The sequence below is a fragment of the Brienomyrus brachyistius genome, unplaced genomic scaffold (genome assembly GCF_023856365.1).
Source record: "Brienomyrus brachyistius isolate T26 unplaced genomic scaffold, BBRACH_0.4 scaffold45, whole genome shotgun sequence".
NCBI classification, from domain to species: Eukaryota; Metazoa; Chordata; class Actinopteri; order Osteoglossiformes; family Mormyridae; genus Brienomyrus; species Brienomyrus brachyistius.
This window is the reverse complement of record NW_026042320.1, coordinates 1,049,189-1,075,605: the sequence shown is the minus strand read 5'-3', so window position 1 is coordinate 1,075,605 and position 26,417 is coordinate 1,049,189. Positions and strand designations below refer to the sequence as shown.

Genomic DNA, 26,417 nt, shown 5'->3' with positions numbered 1-26,417 from the left:
ATTTCATTACACTTAGAATTAGCTTAGTTTGGGACATGTGCGTTAGCTGTTTTGGTTATTTTGGCCTGGGTCACTCCCGAAGTTTGTTGCAACTCGTATTTGTTAAAGTGTGAATAAATATAAAAAAACTACCAAAAAAGATCCTTTTGTTTCCCATGTTCCCTTTTCCTGTTCCCTGCTTGTCTTCTCTTCCCCTCTACCTTTCCCTTAGCTTTCTGGCTATCCTCAACCCTAGATTGGGGATCGTAACAGAAATTGGGGGCTCATCTGTTCCTCTTTTCTGTTTTTCAGTGCATGTGTCTCTGTGAATTTTGGGCTCATCCTTTCCTCGTTTTTGTTACCATTCTGTCTGCCGTTTTCTGGACTTTGTGGGTTTGTCGATTCCTCACAAATGAAAAAAAAAAAAACACCGAAACGGTTCTTGTGTGCTAGCGGAAATGCACTCCTTCAACCATTAAGATAGCTCTCCCCTTTTCTCAACCCTGCTAAATAATTAAGTTAGGCAGTATAACACAACACAACTTCCTAATCTGTGTTTGGTGCCATACTCTTTACTCACTTTTACACCACAGGCAGTTTCCAGCTGAGCTTGATTGGTTCTTTCTTATTCGGATTAATCTTATTCATGCTTAAATACATACAGTTACAAAGACAGCTTTTCAATGTTTTTCAGCTTACATGAGCACAGCTCTTTGGTTATCAAAAGTCGAGTTAAAACAAATCGTGCATAAAAATGGAAAAAGCTGTGTTGGTAGATTTTTCTTATTATGGTGGGTTAGTAAAACACAGCAGCTGAATGCCCAAATGAGTTTAAATGAGAGGATATTAAAATGGTGCAGATATGGGCCACTCATGTTGTACCTGTGTACCACCCATATGGGCTTGTAATCTGGGAAGAGGTGGTGACATATTGTCTTAACACTCTAGGTTGCACATTGAACACTGTAAGAGTTAATAAATATTAACACTGTAAAAACAGCACTCACTGCACACTCTAGAGTGTTAAAGGTATCACTGAATGGTGTGGACCCATATACATACCATGCAGTGTTAATTTAACACTGGCACCTTTGCTGTGTAGATGAGTGTCAGCTCTGTGGAGCATGTGGATCATAGCATCGTCCACACTTGCGCCTGCCTGGTAGGAAAACTGCAGGGTATTCAGCTGGGCTGTAACCTGGCCTCAGGGCTGTTTCAGTACCCGACTGTCAAATTTCATAAAGATAAGTAAAGTGGGAATAACTGGTCTGAAGTCCTTAAGGGAACTGCAGTATGTTGCACAAGCTAAGCGTAAGTTCATTCTTAGCATATGAGGGACGTAAACTGCTCTAATGTTTGAGTTCACACACTACTAAAAAATAATCAGTTGCAGCACACTCATACACAGCAAATGTGCCCGTATTAAATTAACACTGCATGGTGTTTATATAATTCTCACCAATCAGTCTGACATTTAACACTTTATAAATCAATGAGTGTTGTTGTATAGTGTTAAATTTTATTAGCTCTTATAGTGTTCAGTTGATACCATAGACTGTTAGATCACTGTAACACTGTAACCTCTTCCCAGATTCCAAGCCCATACAGGTGGCACACAATGGGTGGCTTATGTCTGGGGTTTGATTAACCCACCATTATAAGAAATGCCTTGTCTCTTGTTATGTAAACTTTACATAAAGTTAGCTTTGATTTTCCTGAAGACCAGCACACTGTGTTTCTGTAAGCTGAACACATGCTTCTTCTTCCTGACTGCTTTAAAGATAGAATCGTGTTATAAAAGGAGCATTTAAAGATTTTATTATTAGTTTCTTTTTTTAAACATGACTAAAATAGTTTCTTTGCACCAGTATAAAAGAAAACCCATTAAGCCCTCTCACACTCACCTGTGGTATGGAAGTGAATAAAATGTATGCTACCAGTCTTAGGGAAATCCAGTGAGGATCCACTGTGGAACAGCAATTGTCATGTGTTCCTAATGACAAGGCCAAGACTGGTAATTAAAATAGCCTCTCAGTGGGACTGTTATTGTAAAAGTGGTGATTATTGACACAGATAATAAAGCTTGTTAGACTGCATCTAGGATGGTATGTCATGGATATTAACCTCTACCACAATTTAATGCTATGAATTTGGACCTTTCTTATGCTTGAGGGGATGCATGCCATAGTGGCTATTATACTGTAGGGGCATGATTCCCAAAAGGGTTTAATATTTGTTCCATGCAGCAAATGCATACAATGCTGACTTTTCTAGAAGATAGTTAAACTCAGATCAGTTGTATTTTAGTGTTTATCTTACAGCATCTTTTTTCCAGCTCAAGAGAGCCTACAACAGCAGATCTCAGCAAAAACTTTTCCTGAATCGTACAGCAGGCTTATTTTCCTAAGGTTCATTTCATGTCATGGTATGCAAATAAACATCTAGCATCATTACAGGGAAGTGGGTGGTACCAGGAGCTGCATAGCAAAGGTGTCGCAACTCTTGTAACATGTTTCCACATATAAAACCCATCAACCAAGGTCAGAATGGGTGACCAACATGGCCTGAGGTAAAAATCATATGTAAGAAAAAGCTGCGCAACACAAGACTTTGCATAACTTTTTAGCACATAGTTCTCTAATTTTCAAAAACAATCAGCACTGAGCTCACAAAACTTTAATATACAATAAGAAAAGGCTGAGGGGGCCTTTTTGGTCAGAGTCTTTCTCATTATGGTTGGTAAATCAGGGTGGTTCTTATGATCCTCATATGAGTTCTTGTGTGCACATTAAAATGGGGCAGATAGGGGCCACCCATTATGCACCTGTGTGCCACCCATATGGGCTTAGAACTGGGAAGAGGTGGAGTTACAGTGATCTAACACTCCATAGTGTCAACTGGTCAATTGAACATTATACGAGTTAATAAAACTTAACACTTTACCACAACACTCATTGCACTCTGAAAAGTGTCAAATGTAACACTGATTTGGTGAGAATTATATAAAAACCATGCAGTGTTAATTTAACACTGGCAAATTTGCTGTGTATAATCCCCGTTGCTGCCCTCATTATCCTCCGCGGACCTCTGCAGACGCCATATCTGCAGAATGTTTCTCCTAATAAGGGCAGAGACACCCCCCATAATGCTCGTCTCTGTATTCCGTGTATTAAGGAAATACGTTCTTTCATCAGAAAAGTTTGTTTTCTGGAAAAAAAATGGGTACTGATTATATCATTTCTTTCATGTTTACCCAAAATAAAAAAGGCTAGTTTGCTAAATAAGAAGTTTATTATTTGCTCAATGTATCTTTTATTTATCTAGTGCAGTCCTTTCTGACATTTACACATGGTGTTGGCATAACTGTGTAATTAATATTACATCCATAACTGTTCTTGGCTGTATTAGTTGACTCTAGTTGTGCCAATTAGATCTTGTTTGTAGATCCAAAAGTACAGTATTTCATTCTAATTTAGATGTGATTACTGCGATTTGTCATTAACGAGTCTGGCAAATGCAAAATTGCAACTGTATTCTTTTGCTTATGAGTTTTTAGTCGAATGGAGGAATTTTCTTTACAGTGCATCAAAAATTTAAGCAGGTGTGACGGAGTGGTCTGCAATACCTGACCTAATGGATAGCCGACTACGTCACCCCGAGGGAAGTTTCTCCCCAGGGAAATACTATATTACCCACAATCTCTTATAACTAGTGCACAAACACACAGTTCCAGTCAACTGAAGGGGGCCTGAGATGCAAATTATTTTATTACATTCAGAGAGAGAGTAGTAATTCCACGCTAAACATAATATGGAGAAACCATCAAGATAAGGCACCAATGTTGCAGACTACAGAAGGTAAAGGGCATGGAATGACAGATGGACAAGGGATTCACCACAGGCGAGACCTCTGTGAACACTCTGGTAATCACACACACAGAAAAGCACACACATGCTCAGTGGGCTAATGTCAGTGATCTATACTGCACACGCACACAAGTGAAATTCACCACCACCAGCAGCTCTAGGCTACTAGTCCTGAAACACAAGCAGAAAGACAAAACATCTGATTAAAACAGTAGTATGTTTGCTTGTGTCTTCGTGTCCATTACTCCCGTAATCCTGTACAAAACTCAGAAAGAAAAATAATACACTCCAACAAAGGACAAAATAAGCAAACCAATAAAATCAGAGTAAACGCAACATCACAGAAACGGAAATTAACAAATGGAAATCAGTAACAGTAACAACAAATCAACCAAATAAAGGCAAAATAACAAAAAGAAACTTTAAACAGCCTATTGGCTGCACACGCGTAGGTCAAAAGCGGACCGGGCACAACAGGATGAATATCTGGGTACCGCTGATCCGTTTGGGCTACCCTGCATACCCAAACAGCCCGGCGAACCCAGCCGATCCACGGAATATGCCGTTGTGTTGATAGCATGCAAAAAGACCAACAAAACAGCAGCAATGACTGCTTCCACTGGTAAACCTGTAATATACAAACCCTTTCCAAAAAATTTGAATATCATGGAAAAGTTGATTATTTCCATAATTCCATTCAAAATGTTAAACTTTCATAGATTATAGATTCAGGGCCCACAATCACCATTTGATATCACCATTTACTTCTCAGTTTTTGCAGAAAGAATGAAAGAAATTAGGATCACATCAAATCAATCAAAATATGGTACTTTCAAAACGATATGTCAATCTTCAGTACTTGGTTGCTGTGGCATTGCCTGAAAGTTATGGAAGCCCAGATTTCCTTGATACTTGCTGTCAGCTCTTCTTTGTTTTTGGGTCTGGTGGACCTCATTTTCCTCTTGATAATACCCCATAGATTCTCAGTGGGATTTAGGTCCGGAGAGTTGGCTGGCCAGGCAAGCACTGTGATGGCATGGCCATCAAACCAAGTTTTGGTGCTTCTGGCGGTATGGGCAGGGGCCAGGTCCTGCTGGAAGATGAAACCTGCATCTCCATACAGATCCTCAGCAGAAGGAATCATGAAGTCCTCTAAAATATTCTGGTAGACTGTTGCAGTGACCTTGGATTTAAGAAAGCAGAGTTTACCAACACCTGCGCAGGACATTGCACCCCAAATCATGACTGACTGTGGATATTTCACACTGGACCTCAGGCAGCTTGGGTTCTGTTCCACACCCGTTTTCCTCCAAAACCTTGGACCTTGATTCCTAAATGAAAGGCACACTTTACTTTCATCGGAAAAGAGGACCTTGGACCACTGGCCAACAGTCCAGTCCTTATTCTCCTTGGCCCAGTTGAGACGCTTCCGGCGTTGGCTCAGGCTCAGAAGTGGTTTGATCTGAGGAACCCGACAGTTGTAGCCCATCCCCCGGATGCGTCTAAATGTGGTGGTTTTTGAAACTGTGACTCCTACCTCATTCCACTCTTTCTGGGTCTCTGCCAGATTCTTGAATCTTCTCTGTTTCATTTTGCCCTTCCAATAGACTTTCCATCAATATGCTTGGACACAGCACTCTGTGAACAGCCAGCCTCCTTAGCTATGAACTTTCGTGGCTTACCCATCCTATGGAGGGTATCAATGATCTCCTGGCCAGTTGTCAAGTCTGCAGTCTTCCCCATATTGAACCTAAGTGAGACAACTGAACCAAAGTGAAGCGATTTAATGACACCTGGGGAAACCTGTGCAGGTGCAGTGCAGTGAGGTTAGTAGATGAGTTGTGTGTGACATTCAGTTTAAAACATTCATGCCCTGTAGAATTTGGGCTGATGTCTTCACAGTATTCTAATTTTTTGAATTCCTGTTTTCGTGGGTTTTATGAGCTGGAAGCCCAAATTATGTACAAATAAACAACTAAGTACTTTAAATCATTTAAGGTATAGGCCCTGAATCTATAATCTATGAAAGTTTAATGTTTTAAATGGAATTATGGAAATAAATCAACTTTTCCATGATAGCCTAACTTTTTTTAAAGGGTCCGTATTATAATGGCTACGAGTCGCACTAAATGGTGAATAAATCCTGCTAAGATTCAGTTTACCTATCGCAGGTATATATATATATACAAGCACGCGAGCTGCCTTCACCATCTCTCCAACTACAAAGAAACAAACCACTTAATGTTGGTAGTTTTGTAATTGCCGGGAAATCTTTATTAAAAAAAAAAAAAACGGCAATACAACACAGCTTCCCGCACGCGTGTATACTTACTGCCGAACCCCTGGTGTACACCATGTCAGCTTCTGAGGGATGGCAGAGAGTGCACCAACTGACCACACTGCGCGCTCACCCAACTATTACCGCCTCCGCAACCAGCATCGAGAACAGCTTGAGCGCCATTCCTACCTCACCGCCCCCTTTATATTAGAAACTAAACCCCACCCCCCGGAATGAGGTGAGCCAACAGAGACGCAAGCTGATCCAAACTTCAATTTGCTACACAGGGATATAAAATAAACACTATTTTGCATCTTGTTAGGTCTATCTTCGCTGCTTTTATACTCCATGCTAGTGTGTACCTCACTGTCAAAATGTGTTTGTGAAAATTCTGATGTTGAACTTCCTATCAAAGACCATCATAAGTTCTCAGGCTGTTTACCCAATTTGTTGACTGAGGATGGTGAATCAAATGCTGTTAGATAGCTCTGCTAATCAAGCAGAAATCTATTTGAAATCAAGTTAATCTTTCTAAAAGTCATTAGGTACAAAGGACTACAAAGCAAACTGTCTGTCCTGCCTGCTGAGTCTCTCTGTATGGTGGAGCAGGATGTCCCTGCTGAGTCCCTCTGTATGGTGGAGCAGGATGTCCCTGCTGAGTCTCTCTGTATGGTGGAGCAGGATGTCCCTGCTGAGTCCCTCTGTATGGTGGAGCAGGATGTCCCTGCTGAGTCCCTCTGTATGGTGGAGCAGGATGTCCCTGCTGAGTCCCTCTGTATGGTGGAGCAGGATGTCCCTGCTGAGTCTCTCTGTATGGTGGAGCAGGATGTCCCTGCTGAGTCCCTCTGTATGGTGGAGCAGGATGTCCCTGCTGAGTCCCTCTGTATGGTGGAGCAGGATGTCCCTGCTGAGTCCCTCTGTATGGTGGAGCAGGATGTCCCTGCTGAGTCCCTCTGTATGGTGGAGCAGGATGTCCCTGCTGAGTCCCTCTGTATGGTGGAGCAGGATGTCCCTGCTGAGTCCCTCTGTATGGTGGAGCAGGATGTCCCTGCTGAGTCTCTCTGTATGGTGGAGCAGGATGTCCCTGCTGAGTCCCTCTGTATGGTGGAGCAGGATGTCCCTGCTGAGTCCCTCTGTATGGTGGAGCAGGATGTCCCTGCTGAGTCCCTCTGTATGGTGGAGCAGGATGTCCCTGCTGAGTCCCTCTGTATGGTGGAGCAGGATGTCCCTGCTGAGTCCCTCTGTATGGTGGAGCAGGATGTCCCTGCTGAGTCCCTCTGTATGGTGGAGCAGGATGTCCCTGCTTCTCTTCTGCTGTTATGAGAAAATTCATGTTATGAAGCTGCTGTAAAGAATAAAACTTAAAAAGGCATCATACGTCTTTATAAAATAAAATATACCTCTAGATTATTCTTTGCCAGCAGCAAGAGCACTTTTAATGGGGACCATTCCAGACTTTCTTTTACACTTGTTTAGATGATTTGAGATCTTTATATTTCTGCCTTATTCACAGAGACCAAATGGAAGGATGCAGTTCAGATGTACAGGATAAACAGGGTTTATCTTCCATATTGAAGGTTTGCATTTATTCCTGATATATATTTTCTGAAGTGCTGTGTGAGTTGGCTTACATTTTATACACCTGTACAATAAGAAACTAATCATGTTACAGGAAATATATTCAAAGCTATGATTCACAAATGAAACTGTGAAAAGTTTTGGTGCAATAAGACATAATTAACTGTAACTGTGGATTTTAGTCACTAGAGGAAAATGCAGTGAGGTTCCTGAAGGATGAGCTGAAGAAGATCACGAGGTACCTAGATCAGAATTACCCAGAATGCTCTGAGCCTCAGCTGGAGGAGGACAATGACCTGGATAGTGATGGTCAGATGCAGAAGACCAATGTTAGAGAGGGAGCCCTGAAGATCACACTGTACATCCTGAAGACCATGGAGCAAAATGATCTTGCTGACATGCTGGAGAAGAGTAAGAGCTGTATCTCATTCTGTGTGTGTTTGTTTGACAGATAAAAATAGTCTATAATAAAGATGTGCAATAAACCTCAGTTTCTCGTATAACTTCATTTGATATAGTTTTGCTTTTATAAGTAAAAAATCTGTTTTTTGAAAAGTCTGAGTATTTACTTCTCATTTCAGGGCATCTTCTGTCACAATGTCAGCGCAGAATCAAATGCAACCTAAAGAAGAAATGTGAGAGTGTATATGAAGGGCAAGCTAAGGAAGGACAGCCAATACTTCTCAGTGAGATTTACACAGAACTCTACATAACAGAAGGTAGAACTGAAGGAGTCAATGATGAACATGAAGTGAGACAGATTGAAACAGCATCCAAGAAAAGGCGAACAGAAGATACTACAGTCAAGTGCAATGATATATTTAAACCCGTATGTGGGCGTGAGACACCTATCAGAACTGTACTCACTAAAGGGGTGGCAGGTATCGGGAAAACAGTCTCTGTGCAGAAATTTATTCTAGACTGGGCAGAAGGAAAAGCAAACCAGGATGTTCACTTCATATTTGCTCTTCCTTTCCGGGACCTGAATTTGATTAAGGGTGAATACAGTCTGATTGAACTGCTTCACCGCTTTGTCCCAGAACTGAAGTCATTTGAGTCCACTGAGTTGTTTAAGTTCAAATTCTTGTTCATCTTTGATGGTTTGGATGAGTGTCGCTTGCCCCTAGATTTTCCGAACAATGAGAGCTGGTTTGATGTAACAAAGAAAATGTCACTGGATGTGCTGTTGACTAACCTCATTAAGGGGAATCTGCTCCCATCTGCCCTCCTCTGGATAACCTCCCGGCCAGCAGCAGCCAATCTGATACCTCCTGAGTGTGTCCACCAGGTGACAGAGATACGAGGATTCAGTGATGCCCAAAAGGAGGAGTATTTCAGGAGAAGATTCAGTGATCAGAGCCTGGCCAGCAGGATTATCACACATGTGAAATCATCAAGGAGCCTCTTCATCATGTGCCACATACCTGTGTTCTGCTGGATTTCAGCCACTGTGCTTAAGAGGCTTTTTACTGAGAATGACAGGGGAGAAATTCCAAGGACTCTGACTGAAATGTACACACACTTCCTGATCTTCCAGACAAGTTTAAAAAATGACAAGTATAGGCTACGGACCTCTGCAACCCTGAGTTGGACAAATTGGCGCAGAAAAATGGTGGTGAGAAGGATGAAAATCCATGAAAATGAGTTTAATAAATCTGGAAAGGATTTCCTTTTAAAACTTGGTAAACTGGCTTTTGACAACCTTGAGAAAGGCAACCTCATTTTTTATGAGCAAGATCTTTCAGAGAATGACATTGATATCGCTGAAGCTTCAGTTTACTCTGGAGTGTGCACAGAAGTCTTTAAAGAGGAGTATGGGTTGTACCAGGAGAAGGTGTACTGCTTTGTGCATCTGACCATGCAGGAGTATCTCGCTGCTTTATACGTGTTTCTGTCAAACTCATCAGCTGACCTGCTGAAGACTGCAGTGGATCAGGCATTAAAGAGCAAGAATGGACACTTGGACCTCTACCTCCGCTTCCTCCTGGGCCTCTCAACAGACTCCAGTAAGACTCTGTTACGAAGGCTACTGGCACAGACAGGAACCAGCTCACATAACATTAAGATAATAACCAAATACATCAAGGAAAAAATACAGGAGAGTTTGTCTCCTGAAAGGACCATCAACCTGTTCCACTGTTTAAATGAATTGGGTGACAATTCTCTAGTAGAGGAAGTACAAAGATACCTGAATTCAGGAAACATTTCAGCAGATGACCTCTCACCTGCTCAGTACTCAGCTCTGGCCTTTGTGATGCTGATGTCAGATGAGGAGCTGGATGTGTTTGATCTGAAGAAATTCATCAGATCAGATAAGGAGCACTGGAGGCTGCTGCCTGTGGTCAAGACATCTAGGACAGCACTGTAAGTGAGGATGTGAAAATGTATCTTGCTTTGCAGTAACACATTAACATTTTAAACATATGAACAGTTTCAAATAAATAGAATATGCAGTATATTCCTCCTCATGGCTTAATAACTGGGCTGGATTTGTTTTTTATAATCTGGAAGCCAGATTTTATAATGACTAAGAGTAATGATGTAGTTAAAAAACAAAAAGTTACATTTCCATTACCATCCAGTATACATCCTATAAATAAAGGGGGCTCTCTTCTCATTCTCCATGAGACACATGGGCACTCACAGCACAGGGTCAGCTGGCATCCAGCATCCCTGGAGCTGGGGGTTAAGGGCCTTGCTCAAGTGCCAACGGACATGTGACTATCCTGCCGAGCCAGCAATCTTCCTACCACGGGCACAGAGGCTTAGCCTATTGAGCCACACACCAGCCCCACAAACATGATGTGTGAGTGTTACTGTCAGCAGGTGTGTCCATGTGATGGACCCCAGAGCTGAGAGCTTCCAAAAGGCTGCTGTCTCTGGCTGCTCACTGATGCCCTCTGCTGGCCACAGCTGATCCGGGCTGAGGATATGACAACATACATAGTCTGGCAATCATAGATTAACAATGTTTTACATATATAATATTAAATATATAATGAAGCTGTGTAAATATATTATTTATTTCCACTTTTGGATTAATAACCAGGCTGGATTTTGGTGGAACCCAGATTTTATAATGGTGTATAGTGGTGTCATTAAACAACACAGGATTTCCATAACCATCCTTTCTGTAATAACCAACTAAGAGCCCCAATTTTACAGAATGTTCCAATTTGCCTTAATACTTGGGAAAACCACTCAGAAATTCTTTTTTATTTCTGTGTGGTACGTGACTCTGTGGGTTCAGACTGTGCCCTTGAGTGGAAGGCCGCTGGTTCAGATCTCCTGGCTGGCAGTGTGATGTCATTGTTGGGCACTTCTGCAAGGCCCTTAATGTCAATCACTGCAGGGCCACTGGATGCTGGGAAACCCTGCGCTGTGACCCCCAACTTCCTCTCACCTGTGTCTGTGTGTCTCATGGATAGCAAGATGGCATGAGCAAAAAGACAATTATCCCACTGGGATGAGGGAAGTATAAAGCCTTAAAATAACCCTCCCCCATGCTCGAGTCTCCGCCTAGGTTACATGTGTGTGGAGTTTGCATGTTCTCCCTATGCATGTCGTCGTGGGGTTTCCTCTGGGTACTCCTGTTTCCCCCCACAGTCCAAAAACATGCTAAGGCTAATTGGAGTTACTAAATTGCCCATAGGTGTGCCTGTGTGAGTGAATGGTGTGTGAGTGTGCCCTGCGATGGGCTGGCCTCCCATCCTGGGTTGTTCCCTGCCTCGTGCCCATTGCTTCCAGGATAGGCTCCAGACCCCCCGCGATCCAGTAGGATAAGCGGTTTGGAAAATGGATGGATGAAAGGATATATATATTCTACATATTTGTATATATTCCATTACGTACCGAGAGAGAGAGATGTGTGTGTGTGCATATCCAGGAGCTTTACCTTCCCCTGAATGGTGCTGGCGCTTAGGCTCACTAATATCAGAGGGCTTAGAACATGCTGGACGCTTGGGAGCCATCGTAGGGCTTAGAACAAAACAAAAACAATCAGACCACAAGCAAGGTACGCGATACGCAGCGAACTGTGAGGCGTCGGGGAAAAATATAGTGGGGGCGCGATAGCTGAATTGTGATATACCGGGGTTGCGTTAGCTGAACAGTGTTATAGCGGGGGCGTGATAGCTGAACTGTGATATAGAGGGGGCATGATAGCTGAACTGTGATATACCGGGGTTGCGATAGCTGAACAGTGTTATAGCGGGGGCGTGATAGCTGAACTGTGATATAGAGGGGGCGCGATAGCTGAATTGTGATATAGAGGGGGTGCGATAGCTGAATTGTGATATAGAGGGGGTGCGATAGCTGAATTGTGATATACCGGGGTTGCGTTAGCTGAACAGTGTTATAGCGGGGGCGTGATAGCTGAACTGTGATATACCGGGGTTGCGATAGCTGAACAGTGTTATAGCAGGGGCACGATAGCTGAACTGTGATATAGAGGGGGCGTGATAGCTGAACTGTGATATAGAGGGGGCGCGATAACTGAATTGTGATATAGAGGGGGCGCGATAGCTGAACTGTGATATAGCAGGGGATCACTGTAGTCCCAGAAATGAATTTTGCTGGGATTGCTTTTGTAGGCTATTGAATGATTGATGCTTTCTGTGGAAGCTTTTTAGAGCTGGAGAGAGATGCCATAACAAAGCAAAGGTTAAGGAACAACAAATTTGAGTGAAACTATTTTCCCTCAGCATTGTATGTATTTGTCACGTGGATATAATCAATGCAAATGCTTTTAGGATCACGCACCCACCAATACTACTCAGACCACCCGACATACATCAATTCAAGCAGGGGGAAAAAGCCCAGATTTCAGAGCATTTAAATATGGTAGAGACTAATAACCATGACATACAATCCTAGAACACAGTGTGTTCTAAAATTTAAGCCCAATAAAAATCTGAATATTAAATAAGCAAAATAATATGATTTGTCCTTCTAACCCAAGTTGTGGTCTAAAAGCAATACCGCCACCACCCACTATATCTGCTTTAGGGAAAATGCACTCCTGTAGCCACTAGGCGAGCTCTCACCTTCTCTGAGCCCTGCTAATAATTATGTTATGCATTCTAACAAACTTTATTATCTGTGCCAATAAGCACTGCTTTTACACTAACACTTCTTCTGAAAGGCTAGTTTGATTACTTTGGCCTTATCATAAGGAACACATGACAATTTGCACAGTGCTGTTACACAGTGGATTGGTTCCATACATTTTATTTACTCATACCACAGGTGATTGCGAGAGGGCTCAATTGGTTTTCTCTTATTCTAGTGCAAGGAAAATATTTTTTTCATGCTTAAAAAAGAATCTAATAATGAAAACATTCTTTCTCTAACTCTATCCCAACTTTAAAGCACAAGTAAGATAAGAGTCGGGAAGAAGAAGCATGTGTTCAGCTTACAGCTATATGCGCTTAGAATCTGGGAAGAGGTGGAGTTGCAGTGATCTAACACTCTGTGGTGTCAACTGAACACTATAACAGTTAATTCAATTTAACACTATACAACAACACTCATTACACTCTGTAAAGTGTCAAATGTAACACTAGTTTGGTGATAATTATATAAACACAATGCAGTGTTAACTTGACACTGGCAAATTTGCTGTGTAGATTTGCTATAATTAATTTCGAACTATGCACTGTGCCATCTAATTATACTGGAAAAAAATGTTAATTTTGTATCACTGCAATCACTGATGTGTAGAATATGCACTATCCGGACAAAATTATTTGGAGACACCTCTTAATCCTTGAATTCAGGTGTTTCATTCATACCCATTGCCAGTGGTGTATAAAATCAAGCACCTAGCCATGCAGTGAAATTTACAATCATTTGTGAAAGAAATGGTAATTCCTAAAAACTCAGTGAATTCAAGGGTGGTACCCTTGCAATAGGTCAGTTTCTTTCCAGCTAGATATTCCACAGTTTACTGTAAATAAAGTAACAGATCAGGGTCTGTGCAGGGTAAAGTGCTGAGCTGCATAGTGAATAAAAGTCTCCAGTGCTCTGTTATAACTGCAGAGTTCCAAACTTTAACATTAAGCCCAGTACAAAAACTGTGTGCCGGGAGCATAATGGAATGAACTTTCATGGCCAAGCAGGTGCATGCAAGCCTCACATCACCAAGCGTACAGCCAAACATCGGATGCTTCCACTAGACTCGAAAACAGTGGAAATGTGTTCTGTGGAGTGACAAATCACGCTTCTCTAACTGGCAGTCTGATGGACAAATCTGGGTTTGGTGGATCCCAGGAGAATGTTACCTGCCTGACTGTATTGTGTCAACTGTAAAGTTTGGTGGAGGAGGGATAATGGTATGGGGTTGTTTTTCAGAGGTTGGGTTAGGCCCCATAGTTCTAGTAAGGGAACACTTAATGCTTAAGCATACCAAGTCATTTTGGACAAGAGAAGGAAGGCCCCTTTCTGTTCCAGCATGACTGTGCCCCAGTGCACAAAGCAAGGTCCATAAATGATATGGTTGGGTGAGTTTTGTGGAAGTACTTGACTGTCTCCACAGAGCCTTGATCTTAACCCCACCGAACACCTTTGGGATGAACTAGAACAGATTGCATGAGCCAGGACTTTACATCCAACATCAGTGCCTGACCTCACAAATGTTCTTCTGGATGAATTGACAAAAATTCGCACAGACACTCTCCAAAATCTTGTGGAAAGCCTCCCCAGAAGAGTGGCAGCTGTTATAGCTGCAAATGGGGAACCAACTCCATATTGATGCCTATTGATTTAGGATGGGATGTCATAAAAGTTCCTGGAGGTGTAATGACCAGGTGTCCAAATATTTTTGTCCATATACTGTATGCCCGTCTGTGTGTGAATAATAACTCAGTTCCTTTTTCAGGCTGAACGGCTGTAAACTCACAGAGAAATGCTGTGAGATGCTGTCTTCAGCTCTCAGATCAAACTCCTCACCCCTGAGAAAGCTGGACCTGAGTAACAATGATCTGCAGGATTCAGGAGTGAATCTGCTCTCCGCTGGACTGGGGGATTCACACTGTAAACTGGGGATACTGAGGTCAGTATTACTGGGTATTCCACACTGTAAACTGGAGATACTGGGGTCAGTATTACTGGGTATTCCACACTGTAAACTGGAGATACTGGGGTCAGTATTACTGGGTATTCCACATTGTAAACTGGACATATTGGGGTCAGTGTTATTGGGTTTTTATTCCACACTGTAAACTGTAGATTACTGGGTATTCCACACCCTAAATTCTTTACTAAGGACAGTGCTTTCTGACACTCCACATAATGGACCAGTGATTAAATCAGCTGATCCTGAATGCAAGCTGTCCAGTCATGGCCTGTTCCAATATTTTAATGCTATAAAGCACTTTACATCAAAGAAACACAAATCAAACTACCCTGTTTTAAAATAATTCACCAAATAATACATCCCTTTATTTTGGGTACCTACTGCATGGGCACCTTCCTGTGTCACATCAGCTGCCTGTCAGCTACAGTATGAGAGATGAATCTCTCCTGTAATCAGATCTCACTGTACTGGGCCACAGCGTTTAAAATGTCTGTATGCTAAGGCCCCTCAAACAGATAAGTTGTGTTGCATCCATATATTTTGTTCTATTTTACTTTTAACTTAGCAATTTGTTCAATTTAAATATTAACCAAGCCATACATCAGCCAGGCTGGAACGAGAACTAACACAGCCTGACAGGCCTGCATTAGCTGGTGGGGATGTTCACATCTCCTCCTTTTATTCATATTTACTAGTTAGTTTGGGGGCACCTGGCAGAAAGATGGCTGACAACATAGTATTTTGGCATACATTGTTAATAGTACAATGTATTATGTCTTAAAATGTTTTATTTTCCAGGTTGAACAGCTGTAATCTCACAGATAAATGTTGTGAGGCACTGGCTTCAGCTCTCAGATCACACCCGAGTGAGCTGGACCTGATTGACAATAACCTGCAGGATTCAGGAGTGGAGCTGCTCTCTGCTGGACTGGAGGATTCACACTGTAAACTGGAGATGCTGAGGTCAGTATTACTGGGTATTCCACACTGTAAACTGGAGATACTGAGGTCAGTATTACTGGGTGTTCCACACTGTAAACTGGAGATACTGAGGTCAGTATTACTGGGTGTTCCACACTGTAAACTGGAGATGCTGAGGTCAGTATTACTGGGTATTCCACACTGTAAACTGGAGATACTGAGGTCAGTATTACTGGGTGTTCCACACTGTAAACTGGAGATACTGAGGTCAGTATTACTGGGTGTTCCACACTGTAAACTGGAGATACTGAGGTCAGTATTACTGGGTGTTCCACACTGTAAACTGGAGATGCTGAGGTCAGTATTACTGGGTATTCCACACTGTAAACTGGAGATACTGAGGTCAGTATTACTGGGTGTTCCTCACTGTAAACTGGAGATACTGAGGTCAGTATTACTGGGTGTTCCACACTCTAAACTGGAGATACTGAGGTCAGTATTGCTGGGTATTCCACACTGTAAACTGGAGATGCTGAGGTCAGTATTACTGGGTGTTCCACACTGTAAACTGGAGATGCTGAGGTCAGTATTACTGGGTGTTCCACACTGTAAATTGGATATACTGAGGTCAGTATTGCTGGGTATTCCACACTGTAAACTAGAGATGCTGAGGTCAGTATTACTGGGTGTTCCACACTATAAACTGGAGATGCTGAGGTCAGTATTACTGGGTATTCCACACTGTAAACTGGAGATGCTGAGGTCAGTATTACTGGGTATTCCCCACTGAGGATTCTAGGACAGTGCTTTCTGACACTCCACAGAATGGCTTAGTGAGTAAATCAGCTGATCCTGAATGCAAGCTGTCCAATCATGGCCTGTACCAATATCTTAATACTATAAAGCGCTTTATATCAAAGAATCACAAAATACCATTACCCTGTTTTTAAATAATTCACCCAATAATACATCCTTTTATTTTGGTTACCTCCTGTAATCAGCTCTCACTGCACTGTACAGATCTGTGTGCACCACAGTATTGAAAATGTTCATGTGCTAAGGTTTCTCAAACAGGCTTACTCTAAATTGTGTTGTATCCATATGTTTTGTTCTATTTTACTTTTAGCGTTCAGTTTTAACATAAAATACGCCATGTATCACGCAGTCTGTAAGGAGGCCTAACACAGCCTGACAGGCCTGCATTAGCTGCTGGGGATGTTCACATCTCCTCCTTTCATTCAGATTTACTAGTCACTTTGGGGACAGCTGGCAAAAAGATGGCTGTCAACTGTAATGGAAGTTATTTCATTGGTCTGAATGTGTTATGGGGGAATTTACATATAATTTTCACATAGTATTTTCACATACATTGTTAATAGTACACATAACTATTAACAATCTGCAGGCTATGTATGTGGTTGTGTCTTAAAATGTTTTTATTTCCAGGCTGAAAAGCTGTAATCTCACAGAGAAATGCTGTGAGGCGCTGGCATCAGCTCTCAGATCAAACTTCTCACACCTGAGAGAGCTGGACCTGAGTAACAATGACCTGCAGGATTCAGGAGTGAAGCTGCTCTCTGCTGCACTGGGGGATTCACACTGTAAACTGGAGATACTGAGGTCAGTATTACTGGGTATTCCACACTGTAAACTGGAGATACTGAGGTCAGTCCTATTTGACAGTTCAAGCACTGATCTGGTACTTTAGTACAAAATGTGATGGCTACAAGGCAAATCACATAAGCGAACCACTGCAGTCACACCATTTCATTCCCAATAAGCAGGTATTGATTTCAGCTTTTTTTCCCCCCAGAAAATAGTATAATATGCTCTGGTGCCATGTATGGGCTGGACTTTTCACAGTTTCTTAGCAGAGGAAGCTAAATCACATTTCCTCAGGTGGAGTTACACCAAATAAAATACTCCTTTATTCTGGGTATCTGCTGCATGGGCACCTTCCTGTGTCACATCAGCCGCCTGTCAGCTACAGTATGAGAGATGAATCTCTCCTGTAATCAGATCTCACTGTACTGGGCCACAGCGTTTAAAATGTCTGTATGCTAAGGCCCCTCAAACAGATAAGTTGTGTTGCATCCATATATTTTGTTCTATTTTACTTTTAACTTAGCAATTTGTTCAATTTAAATATTAACCACGCCATACATCAGCCAGGCTGGAACGAGAACTAACACAGCCTGACAGGCCTGCATTGGCTGCTGGGGATGTTCACATCTCCTCCTTTCAGAGTAACTAGTCAGTTTGGGGACAGCTGGCGGAAAGATGGCTGATGACCGCAGTGGAAGCTATTTCATTGGTCTGAATATGTTACAGGATTCACGTATAATTTTCACATTGCTTAATTAAATCATATATCTGCATTTGCTGAAATGCCACCTTCTTTGTATGTAAAGGCTGAAATGAAAACAAACAATATTCTTTATGTTTGTGTGGAAAAGAAGAGAAACTATTTCAAGAAAATTGATAAGCTGTAGGTCAGACTCCAAATATAATAGGGGTGTGTAAACCTTTGACATCCACTATAGACATATTCACTTTGCTGCCAGTGTTTTCACAGCCAGAACATAGCAGACTCTGTACCCCCCTCTCCATGGGGGGATCGTCAGTGATTCTCCTAGGCAGTAAGATGGTGGTGTTTCCCAGTTCTGTTCTGATCAAGGTTTTGGATGTGAAGGTTAATCTTTCCCAGGTTAATCCCTTGTGGTGGGTAAAGAGGCAGGAGACACAGGGTTGCAGTGAACACCCCCAAAGGGCCAGTGTTTATTTCAGGGGTAAATCAAAACCAGGGTGACTGTTAATATGCTTTTTTATGTGCTGTACAATAAATTCACTGCTACACAAAAATCTCTTGTCATCACTGTGATGGCTCACTTTAATGTAATAAAACAGTGCACCAATAGAAAAAGAAGTTTTATAAATGTTTCATTTTCATAAGGGTGGACTGGTGTGAACTCACAGAGAAATGCTGTGAGGCACTGGCTTCAGCTCTCAGATCAAACCCCTCACCCCTGAGAGAGCTGGACCTGAGTGACAATGACCTGCAGGATTCAGGAGTGAAGCTGCTCTCTGCTGGACTGGGGGATTCACACTGTAAGCTGAAGATACTGAGGTCAGTATTACTGGGTATTCAAGATTGTAAACTGTAATTATTGAAAGGAGTCACAGTATATGAAAGTAGTCACATTTACTTAAAATTAATACTTGTATTGCTGAGGTGATCTTACTTATCAGAGTGTTTTTGTCTGTCTCTCTGCAGGCTGTCAGGCTGTAGAGTCACAGAAGAAGGCTGTTCTTCCCTGGCTTCAGCTCTGAAGTTAAACCCCTCACACCTGAGAGAGCTGGACCTGAGCTACAATCACCCAGGAGACTCAGGAGTGAAGCTGCTCTCTGCTGTACTGGAGGATCCCAGCTGTAAACTGGAGAAGCTGCAGTGAGTACAGAGTGTGTGTCTGACACGCTACAGATACTTATGCATGTATGTGAAGAAGAGGCACCAATTAATAAATGGATACAGCAGTACTATGTCATTCTGCTTCTCCTGTAGTGTGGATCACGGTGGAGAGTGCAGGACCAGAGCAGGCTTACAGAAATGTAAGTGTCTTTGCATGTTTTTACTACTATTAACACTACTATACTACTATTATTACTACTAAATAATACTACGGTATGAATGTATTCATTGTGCTGAGTGTGTGTTTTGTACTGTATGCAGATACATTTCCATGTTTGTGTTTTGGTGAGTTTCTATATATATATATATATTATTTTAGATAAGATTCAAATCAGACATCACCAAAATACCATTCTTATTACTTTATGACTGCATTCCCATAATTGTTGTAAATATGTTTGTGGTGAGTACATGTGATGATGAGGTTATTTTGTAATTTTCATCTGTATAAGCCGTTTGCAGCGTTTTTGCAGCTCTTCCCACTGGGAAGAGGTATTTGTGAGGTATTTCACATACAGGCAGGTCGCACGTTACGGATGAGATCCGTTCCTGATGTCTGCCTTTAGATCGAGCTTGTAGGTAAATCGGAAAATAAATGTGGCACATAATAATGATAATGAGTAATAATAATTATTATGCAATAAAAATAAAAGTAAATATGGTACTGTACTGTACCTCGAGCTGACGAACCGCGTCACAAAGTAGCTCGTGTTTTCGTTATTACATACCATTGTATATGTGTTGTACAGAAGAATAAAGTACCGGCTAAAGTACTGCTCTGCCTGACAGTATTAGTGGCTTTTCCTCCTGCCTACAGACTTCTGCCAGCTGACGCTGGACCCCAACACAGCACACAGACGTCTGTCTCTGTCAGAGGGGAACAGGAAGGTGACACATGAGTGGGGGGCTGAGGAGCAGCCATATCCTGATCATCCAGAGAGATTTGACTGGTGGGACCAAGTACTGTGCAGAGAGAGTCTGACTGGCCGCTGTTACTGGGAGGCAGAGTGGGAAGGAGATGAAGTTCGGATAGGAGTGACTTATAAAAGAATCGGGAGGAAAGGACTGTGTGATGACTGTTTACTTGGATGCAATGACAAGTCATGGAGTCTGTACTGTAATCCTCACCGTTATTCTCTCTGGCACAATAAGGAACAGACTCTCATACCCATAGAGCCCTTAGATTCCCGCAGAGTAGGAGTGTATCTGGACTGGGAGGCTGGTGCTCTGACCTTCTACAGAGTCTCCTCTGATGGACTGACCCCCCTGCACAGATTCACCTCCTCATTCACTGAGCCCCTCTATCCAGGATTTGGGGCTTATTATACAGACTGCACAGTGTCGCTGACGCTGGGATAGCTCACTGCATAAAGAGGAATCATTTTTATTGGTCCACTGTGTGCTACGTTACTGCTTCTCCACTGTAAATCCCTGATTTTTAACCTGTATAAACCTTTTTACTCTGAAATGTATGTTTGACAGAAATAAATGATGGGGTTCAGGGATGAACAAACATGCAAAATAACTGTTTTTCACTCTGACTAAAAAGTAATGTACATTATATATATTTATGTCTATATATTATATTTACTAACCGTATAATGACAATAAAGTCTTTCTGTTCTATCCTATTAATGTCCTGCTTAACCAGTGCCTGAGTATCATAATTAAACGGCATTCTGGTGAATTACATTAAAATCACTTTACTTCTTACAACTGAACACAGCTAATTACATTAAATCACCATACATAATGACCGTTTAGCAGGAGACATTGCTGTGAAAGCAAAAATAAAAAAACTATAGAGTTGGAAACATACGAAAAAAATCACATTAGTAGCACACATTACATTCAATGACTAAAATACAACAAGCAGGAATAAAACTATCCCAGCTAATTCAGTGAACTTTCATACCTGAAAACCGACAAGCTAATTAGCAAATGGCTATGATCTTTCTCACCCCTACTAAAACAAGGGGAAAGGATAATTGAATGCAAACTACCATAAACAAATGCATAAATGAATGCCAAAAATGAGTGATTAAATTTTAAAAGTGAACTAAGGTTTAACTTGAGAGAGTAAAACTCTGTGCATGCGACCTACAGTGACTGATGGTTTCCCACCGGATGCAAGATGTGAGACACCACATTCCCTCAATTACCATCCCCACCGCAACATGGCAGTAAGGGGAAATACGTACCATCATGCCAGCATACGCCAGCTTGTCGGTCTGGTAATCCAGTGTCTGGTATTGTTCCATTTTCTTCTGCTGACTTTCCATCTTGTAGACCTGCAGGGGGGTCTCACACTTCTCCAACAGTTCCTTGAACCGGACAGGGCAGAACTGAGAGACAGCATGGAGATGACACTACATACAAGTTCCTGTCCTCTGATCCAACCTTCAAATTTCTTGATGAGATAAAATCCAAGTTAAAAATAGCTTGTTGAGATGGCCGCATTGACGATAATGAGTATAAATATCTGTTCCAGAAACATCTGGTCAGACCAGTTATTTACACTCTGCCTAAATTCACAAAAGTTTGGTTAATCCACCTGGCCGTCATATTATATCTGGCAATGAGTGCATGACTGAGTCACTGTCCCAGTTTCTTGATTATCATATCAAAGATTTATCACCTGCCCTTTTTTATTCAAAGACACCTCTGATCTTTCACAAAAATTGGATGAATTCAGTGAGGTGAATTCTGTGGAGGTTTTATGTACAATAGATGTTACTAGTCTTCATACAAATATTCCTCATCAAGCTGGTTTAAATGGACTGCATTATAATTTACAAAAATCTAATGTGCCACATTCAGCCTTTTTACTTTCTTTTATTCCAGGTGTCCTTACCAAAAATATTTGATGTTCCAGGACGACTTTCTGCAAATTCAGGGTACAGTGATGGGTTCACCTACACAGCAAATGTACCAGTGTTAAATTAACACTACATGGTGTTTATATGGGTCCACGCCATTGAATGTTACCTTTAACATTTTACAGTGTGCAGTGAGTGTTGTTTTTACAGTGTTAATCTTTAGTAAGTCCAAACAATAATATGCAAGTATAAAAAACCTTGGCAGTATGCAGCTGTCATACTGATCAAGAAGGAGATGGATTCCAAGTCCCAAAAATGAACGTGTTTTGGTGTGAAATGTACAAATGAACCTCAGGACAACAGCAAAAGACTTTGTGAAGGTGCTAGCTGACACTGGTAAGATAGCATAATTATCCACAGTAAAACGAATCCTGTAATAACATGACCAGAAAGGCCACTCGGTAAGGAGGAAGCCATTGCTTCAAAACCAACATAAAAAGTCAGACTACAGTTTGTAACTGCACATCAGGACACAGATCTTAATTTTTGGAGATATGTCCTGTGGTCTCATGGAACTGAAAATTGAACTGTTTGGCCATAATTGTCATGCCCGGCTCGTCCGCTCCTCGTGTGTGCCACGCCCTCTGATTACCCACGTGTACTACCCTGATTGTCTCCAGCGTTGTCTGATTTCCATGCTTAGTCTTCGTGTATTTAAGTCCTGGTCTGACCTGTTCCCCTTGTCCGTCATTGTAGTTTATTGTGGTTAGTTGTGGATCTTCTGTGCTTCATGTCTCCTGATCTCCGTTCCCTAATTAAACCCCGAGTTTACCCCGACTTATGCCTGACCTGCCTGTTCCTGACCCACTTACCCGCACAATCGCCTGTCTGCTCTCCCTCGATCGTGACAATAATGGTATATTTGGAGGAAAAAATGGTGAAGCTTGCAAGCCTCATAAAACCATCTCAACTATGAAGTATGGAGGTGGCAGCATCATGTTGCTATGCTGTAGGAGGGACTGGTGCACTTCACAAAATACATGGATCATGCCGGCCCCCTTGTTCATTACATCATCGTGGGGGATCTCATTACAGTCAAGGTCCCACCCAGGACCCAGCAGGGGCCAGCCAAGGACCAGCCAAGGCCCCATCATGGGAACAGGGGAAAATTCAAGTGGCTACATCTGTATATGTTTGTTTTTTCATGTTGATAATACAGAGACTGAAGTTGATTTAAAATGAGATTTAGTGGGTTTCAATATTATATCCTTTAAAGGTTGAACAACTGTAAACTGACAGTGAGATGCTGTGAAGCGCTGGCCTCATCTGTCACCTCAGGCTCCCCCCAGTTGAGAGAACTGCACCTGAGTGACAATAAAATTCATGATTCTGGAGTAGAACTGCCTTCTGATGGACTGAAAAATCCACACTGTAAAGTAATAACATTAAGCTCACTCTGTGCGACATTAAGATTTAACTGTTTTTTCAAGCCATGATTTGATTTACATAAAATCTTTGTTCAAGAAATTTGGACAAATTTATAACCCAGCAGTGCTAACCACTGTGCCACCATGCCACCCATTTTTTTTAACACACACACACACACACACTCAGACATGTAGAGTATACCTATCCTTATGGGGCCCGGTCATTCACTTCTATGGGAAAAATGCTAATGCTAACTATGACAACCTTAACCCCCACCCTGCCCTAACCATAACCATAAGTAACCAAGTAAAATACAAGAGTTTTTACATTTTAAGTTTCATAGCAGTCACTGATTTTGATTTTATAGAGTTTTCCCTTATGGGGACCGGTTTCCTGGTCCCCATAGGGGAAAAAAACAGATATTTATCACGTTATGGGGACATTGTGTCCCCATAAGGATAGATATACCGCTCACACACACACACACACACACACACACACACAGTCTGCTGTACTAAACATTACTTTGTAATATTGTTTCCCAATTCACTGGCAAATCAGTTGCAAATGCCACAGTTTCGGGGATGGGACCTGAGACCATAAAACTAGGCAATATTTAATATATAAGCACAGTACCGTATTTTTTAGAGACTAAAATCTTGGTATATTTACACTTTAATTTCATTTCTCTTGCATAACAGGTTGCATCATTGCAAACTCACAGAGAAATGCTGTGAGGCACTGGCTTCAATTCTCAGATCAAACTCCTCACCCCTGAGAGAGCTGGACCTGAATGATAATGACCTGCAGGACTCAGGAGTGAAGCTGCTCTCTGCTGGACTGAAGAATCATCTTCCATGTAAACTGGTGACACTGAGATCAGTATTACTGGGCAATTCAATTCAGTTTATTTTTTATAGCGCCTTCCATAACAGAGTCGCTTCAACGTGTCACAACACCATTAAGACAGAATAATACAGAAACAGGGAAAGGGGAAGACAAAGGAATGAAAAGGAAAGCCAGATGACAATGGAGGAGAGGAACCAAAAATGATCAAGTAGGGAGAAAAAAAATATCTGGGGGTCCAAGGTCAACTGACTGGCCACCCCCTGGGCATGCTAACATTATACTGTAAAAAATATTACCTCCGTCCAGTTCAAAATTCTTAAGTAATTAGTAGCACTTTTGAGTGCTCCCAACATTTTAATGACTCATTTTAGTATTACATCTAAATTAGAAGGAAATGCTGTACTTTTGGATTCAGAAATAAATTTCGATTGACCTGAGTAAAATCAGTTAATACAGCCAACACCAGCTAATGTATGCAGCTTTAATTACAGTTATGCTAACACCGTGTGTAATTGTCATACATAAAACAACTATGTTGAAAAGACAACTAAACTGAGCAAATGATTAACTTCTTATTCAGCCAATTAGCCTATTTATTTTGGATGAACTCAAAAGAAATAATATAGTTACATTAATATAGTTATAATATAGTTATACTTTTTGTACAAAAATCATACCATTCTGGTTTTCCTTGTAAAGTGGTTACTTGTTAAAACATTGTACTTTCATTAATAGTTCTAAAATATAGAATAACTCAAATATTTATAAATTGGCAAAGTGTCATATCACTGAAAAAAGAAAATTTGACTCACTTTTTGGCATTACATAAATATATCAATATGATGTAAATATATTTGTGCACAGCAAAGGCATTGATTAAATTAACACTGCATGGTGTTTGTATTGGTCCACACCTATCAGCATTAAGTTCAAGACTGTCATGTGAAAGACTGTGACCAATATGGGCTTTACAGCCTTTGAAGGTTTTGTGATAAGTTTTGTGATAATCTTTCGGCTTACCTTTCATTGTTTTTGAGGGTTTATGGGCTGTCTTTCTGTATACTGAACCACCTATGTGTTTCGAACTTGTATTTTGCTTTTGGTGTTATGTTGATTTCAAGTCAATGAAAGTCTTGCAAGCTTATAATGCAGGTCTTCAGAGTGGCATATGATGATAATATGTATCGTATGTGGCATATGTATACTCACCATAGATGCTCGGTGCTAGTTGCAAAAATAAAAGTTTGGGGATTCTCTCCTTTAGAATCTATGCTCTGGCTCAGCGCTGTTGTTTTCGCTGCGGCAGCTAGGGCACGTCGCTCGCTACGGCCCAGCTTCTACGCCAGTGGACTACATACCCCAGCAGCAGTTAAACTGAGGTGGGGCAGCAAGGAGGGGAACCTGCCGCCCACCTCGGTGTTTTCACTGCGGCAGCTAGGGCACGTCGCTCGCTACGGCCCAGCTTCTACACCAGTGGACTACATACCCCAGCAGCAGTTAAACTGAGGTGGGGCAGCAAGGAGGGGATCCTGCCGCCCACCTCGGTGTTTTCGCTGCGGCAGCTAGGGCACGTCGCTCGCTACGGCCCAGCTTCTATGCCAGTGGACTACATACCCCAGCAGCAGTTAAACTGAGGTGGGGCAGCAAGGAGGGGAACCTGCCGCCCACCTCGGTGTTTTCGCTGCGGCAGCTAGGGCACGTCGCTCGCTACGGCCCAGCTTCTACGCCAGTGGACTACATACCCCAGCAGCAGTTAAACTGAGGTGGGGCAGCAAGGAGGGGAACCTGCCGCCCACCTCGGTGTTTTCACTGCGGTAACTAGGGCACGTCGCTCGCTACGGCCCAGCTTCTACGCCAGTGGACTACATACCCCAGCAGCAGTTAAACTGAGGTGGGGTAGCAAGGAGGGGAACCTGCCGCCCACCTCGGTGTTTTCTTTCCCATATGTTGGGCTAAGTGCGCATTTGGGACAGAATGGGTTATACGTTTACTGTACACTGAATGGTGTGTCGTGCCGCGCGTTGGTGGACACGGGTCCACAATTTCGTTAATCTGTGAAGGATTACTGTCTGACGCGGACTCTGTGAGCGCCTCAGACCAAGGGACTTCCGAGTGGAGGATTACTACGGCCACGGGACAGAAGGTAGCCATGTCA

General features: G+C 42.1%; 2 protein-coding genes across 17 annotated transcripts in view; one reads left to right on the top strand and one right to left on the bottom strand.

Moving 5' to 3' along the window:
* The window catches only part of LOC125723029 (NACHT, LRR and PYD domains-containing protein 3-like), a 39,834-nt gene extending 19,132 nt beyond the window's left edge, over positions 1–20,702 (top strand). For 4 of the 6 annotated variants that reach the window (XM_048999422.1, XM_048999425.1, XM_048999421.1 and 1 more), the window contains 10 exons: positions 7,637–7,700; positions 7,884–8,112; positions 8,283–10,065; positions 14,579–14,752; positions 15,575–15,739; positions 17,144–17,317; positions 18,651–18,824; positions 18,972–19,145; positions 19,260–19,306; positions 19,984–20,702. In XM_048999422.1, coding sequence (XP_048855379.1) covers positions 7,637–7,700; positions 7,884–8,112; positions 8,283–10,065; positions 14,579–14,752; positions 15,575–15,739; positions 17,144–17,317; positions 18,651–18,824; positions 18,972–19,145; positions 19,260–19,306; positions 19,984–20,525 — 3,526 coding nt within the window. In that variant the 3' untranslated portion in view covers positions 20,526–20,702. The remainder of the gene's footprint in view (positions 1–7,636; positions 7,701–7,883; positions 8,113–8,282; positions 10,066–14,578; positions 14,753–15,574; positions 15,740–17,143; positions 17,318–18,650; positions 18,825–18,971; positions 19,146–19,259; positions 19,307–19,983) is intronic. The other 2 variants (XM_048999423.1, XM_048999424.1) reach the window with 2 other exon arrangements.
* LOC125723030 (NACHT, LRR and PYD domains-containing protein 3-like) overlaps positions 1–26,417 on the bottom strand; it is a 325,815-nt gene that overhangs the window by 200,684 nt on the left and 98,714 nt on the right. The gene's annotated exons all lie outside the window — the stretch shown is intronic.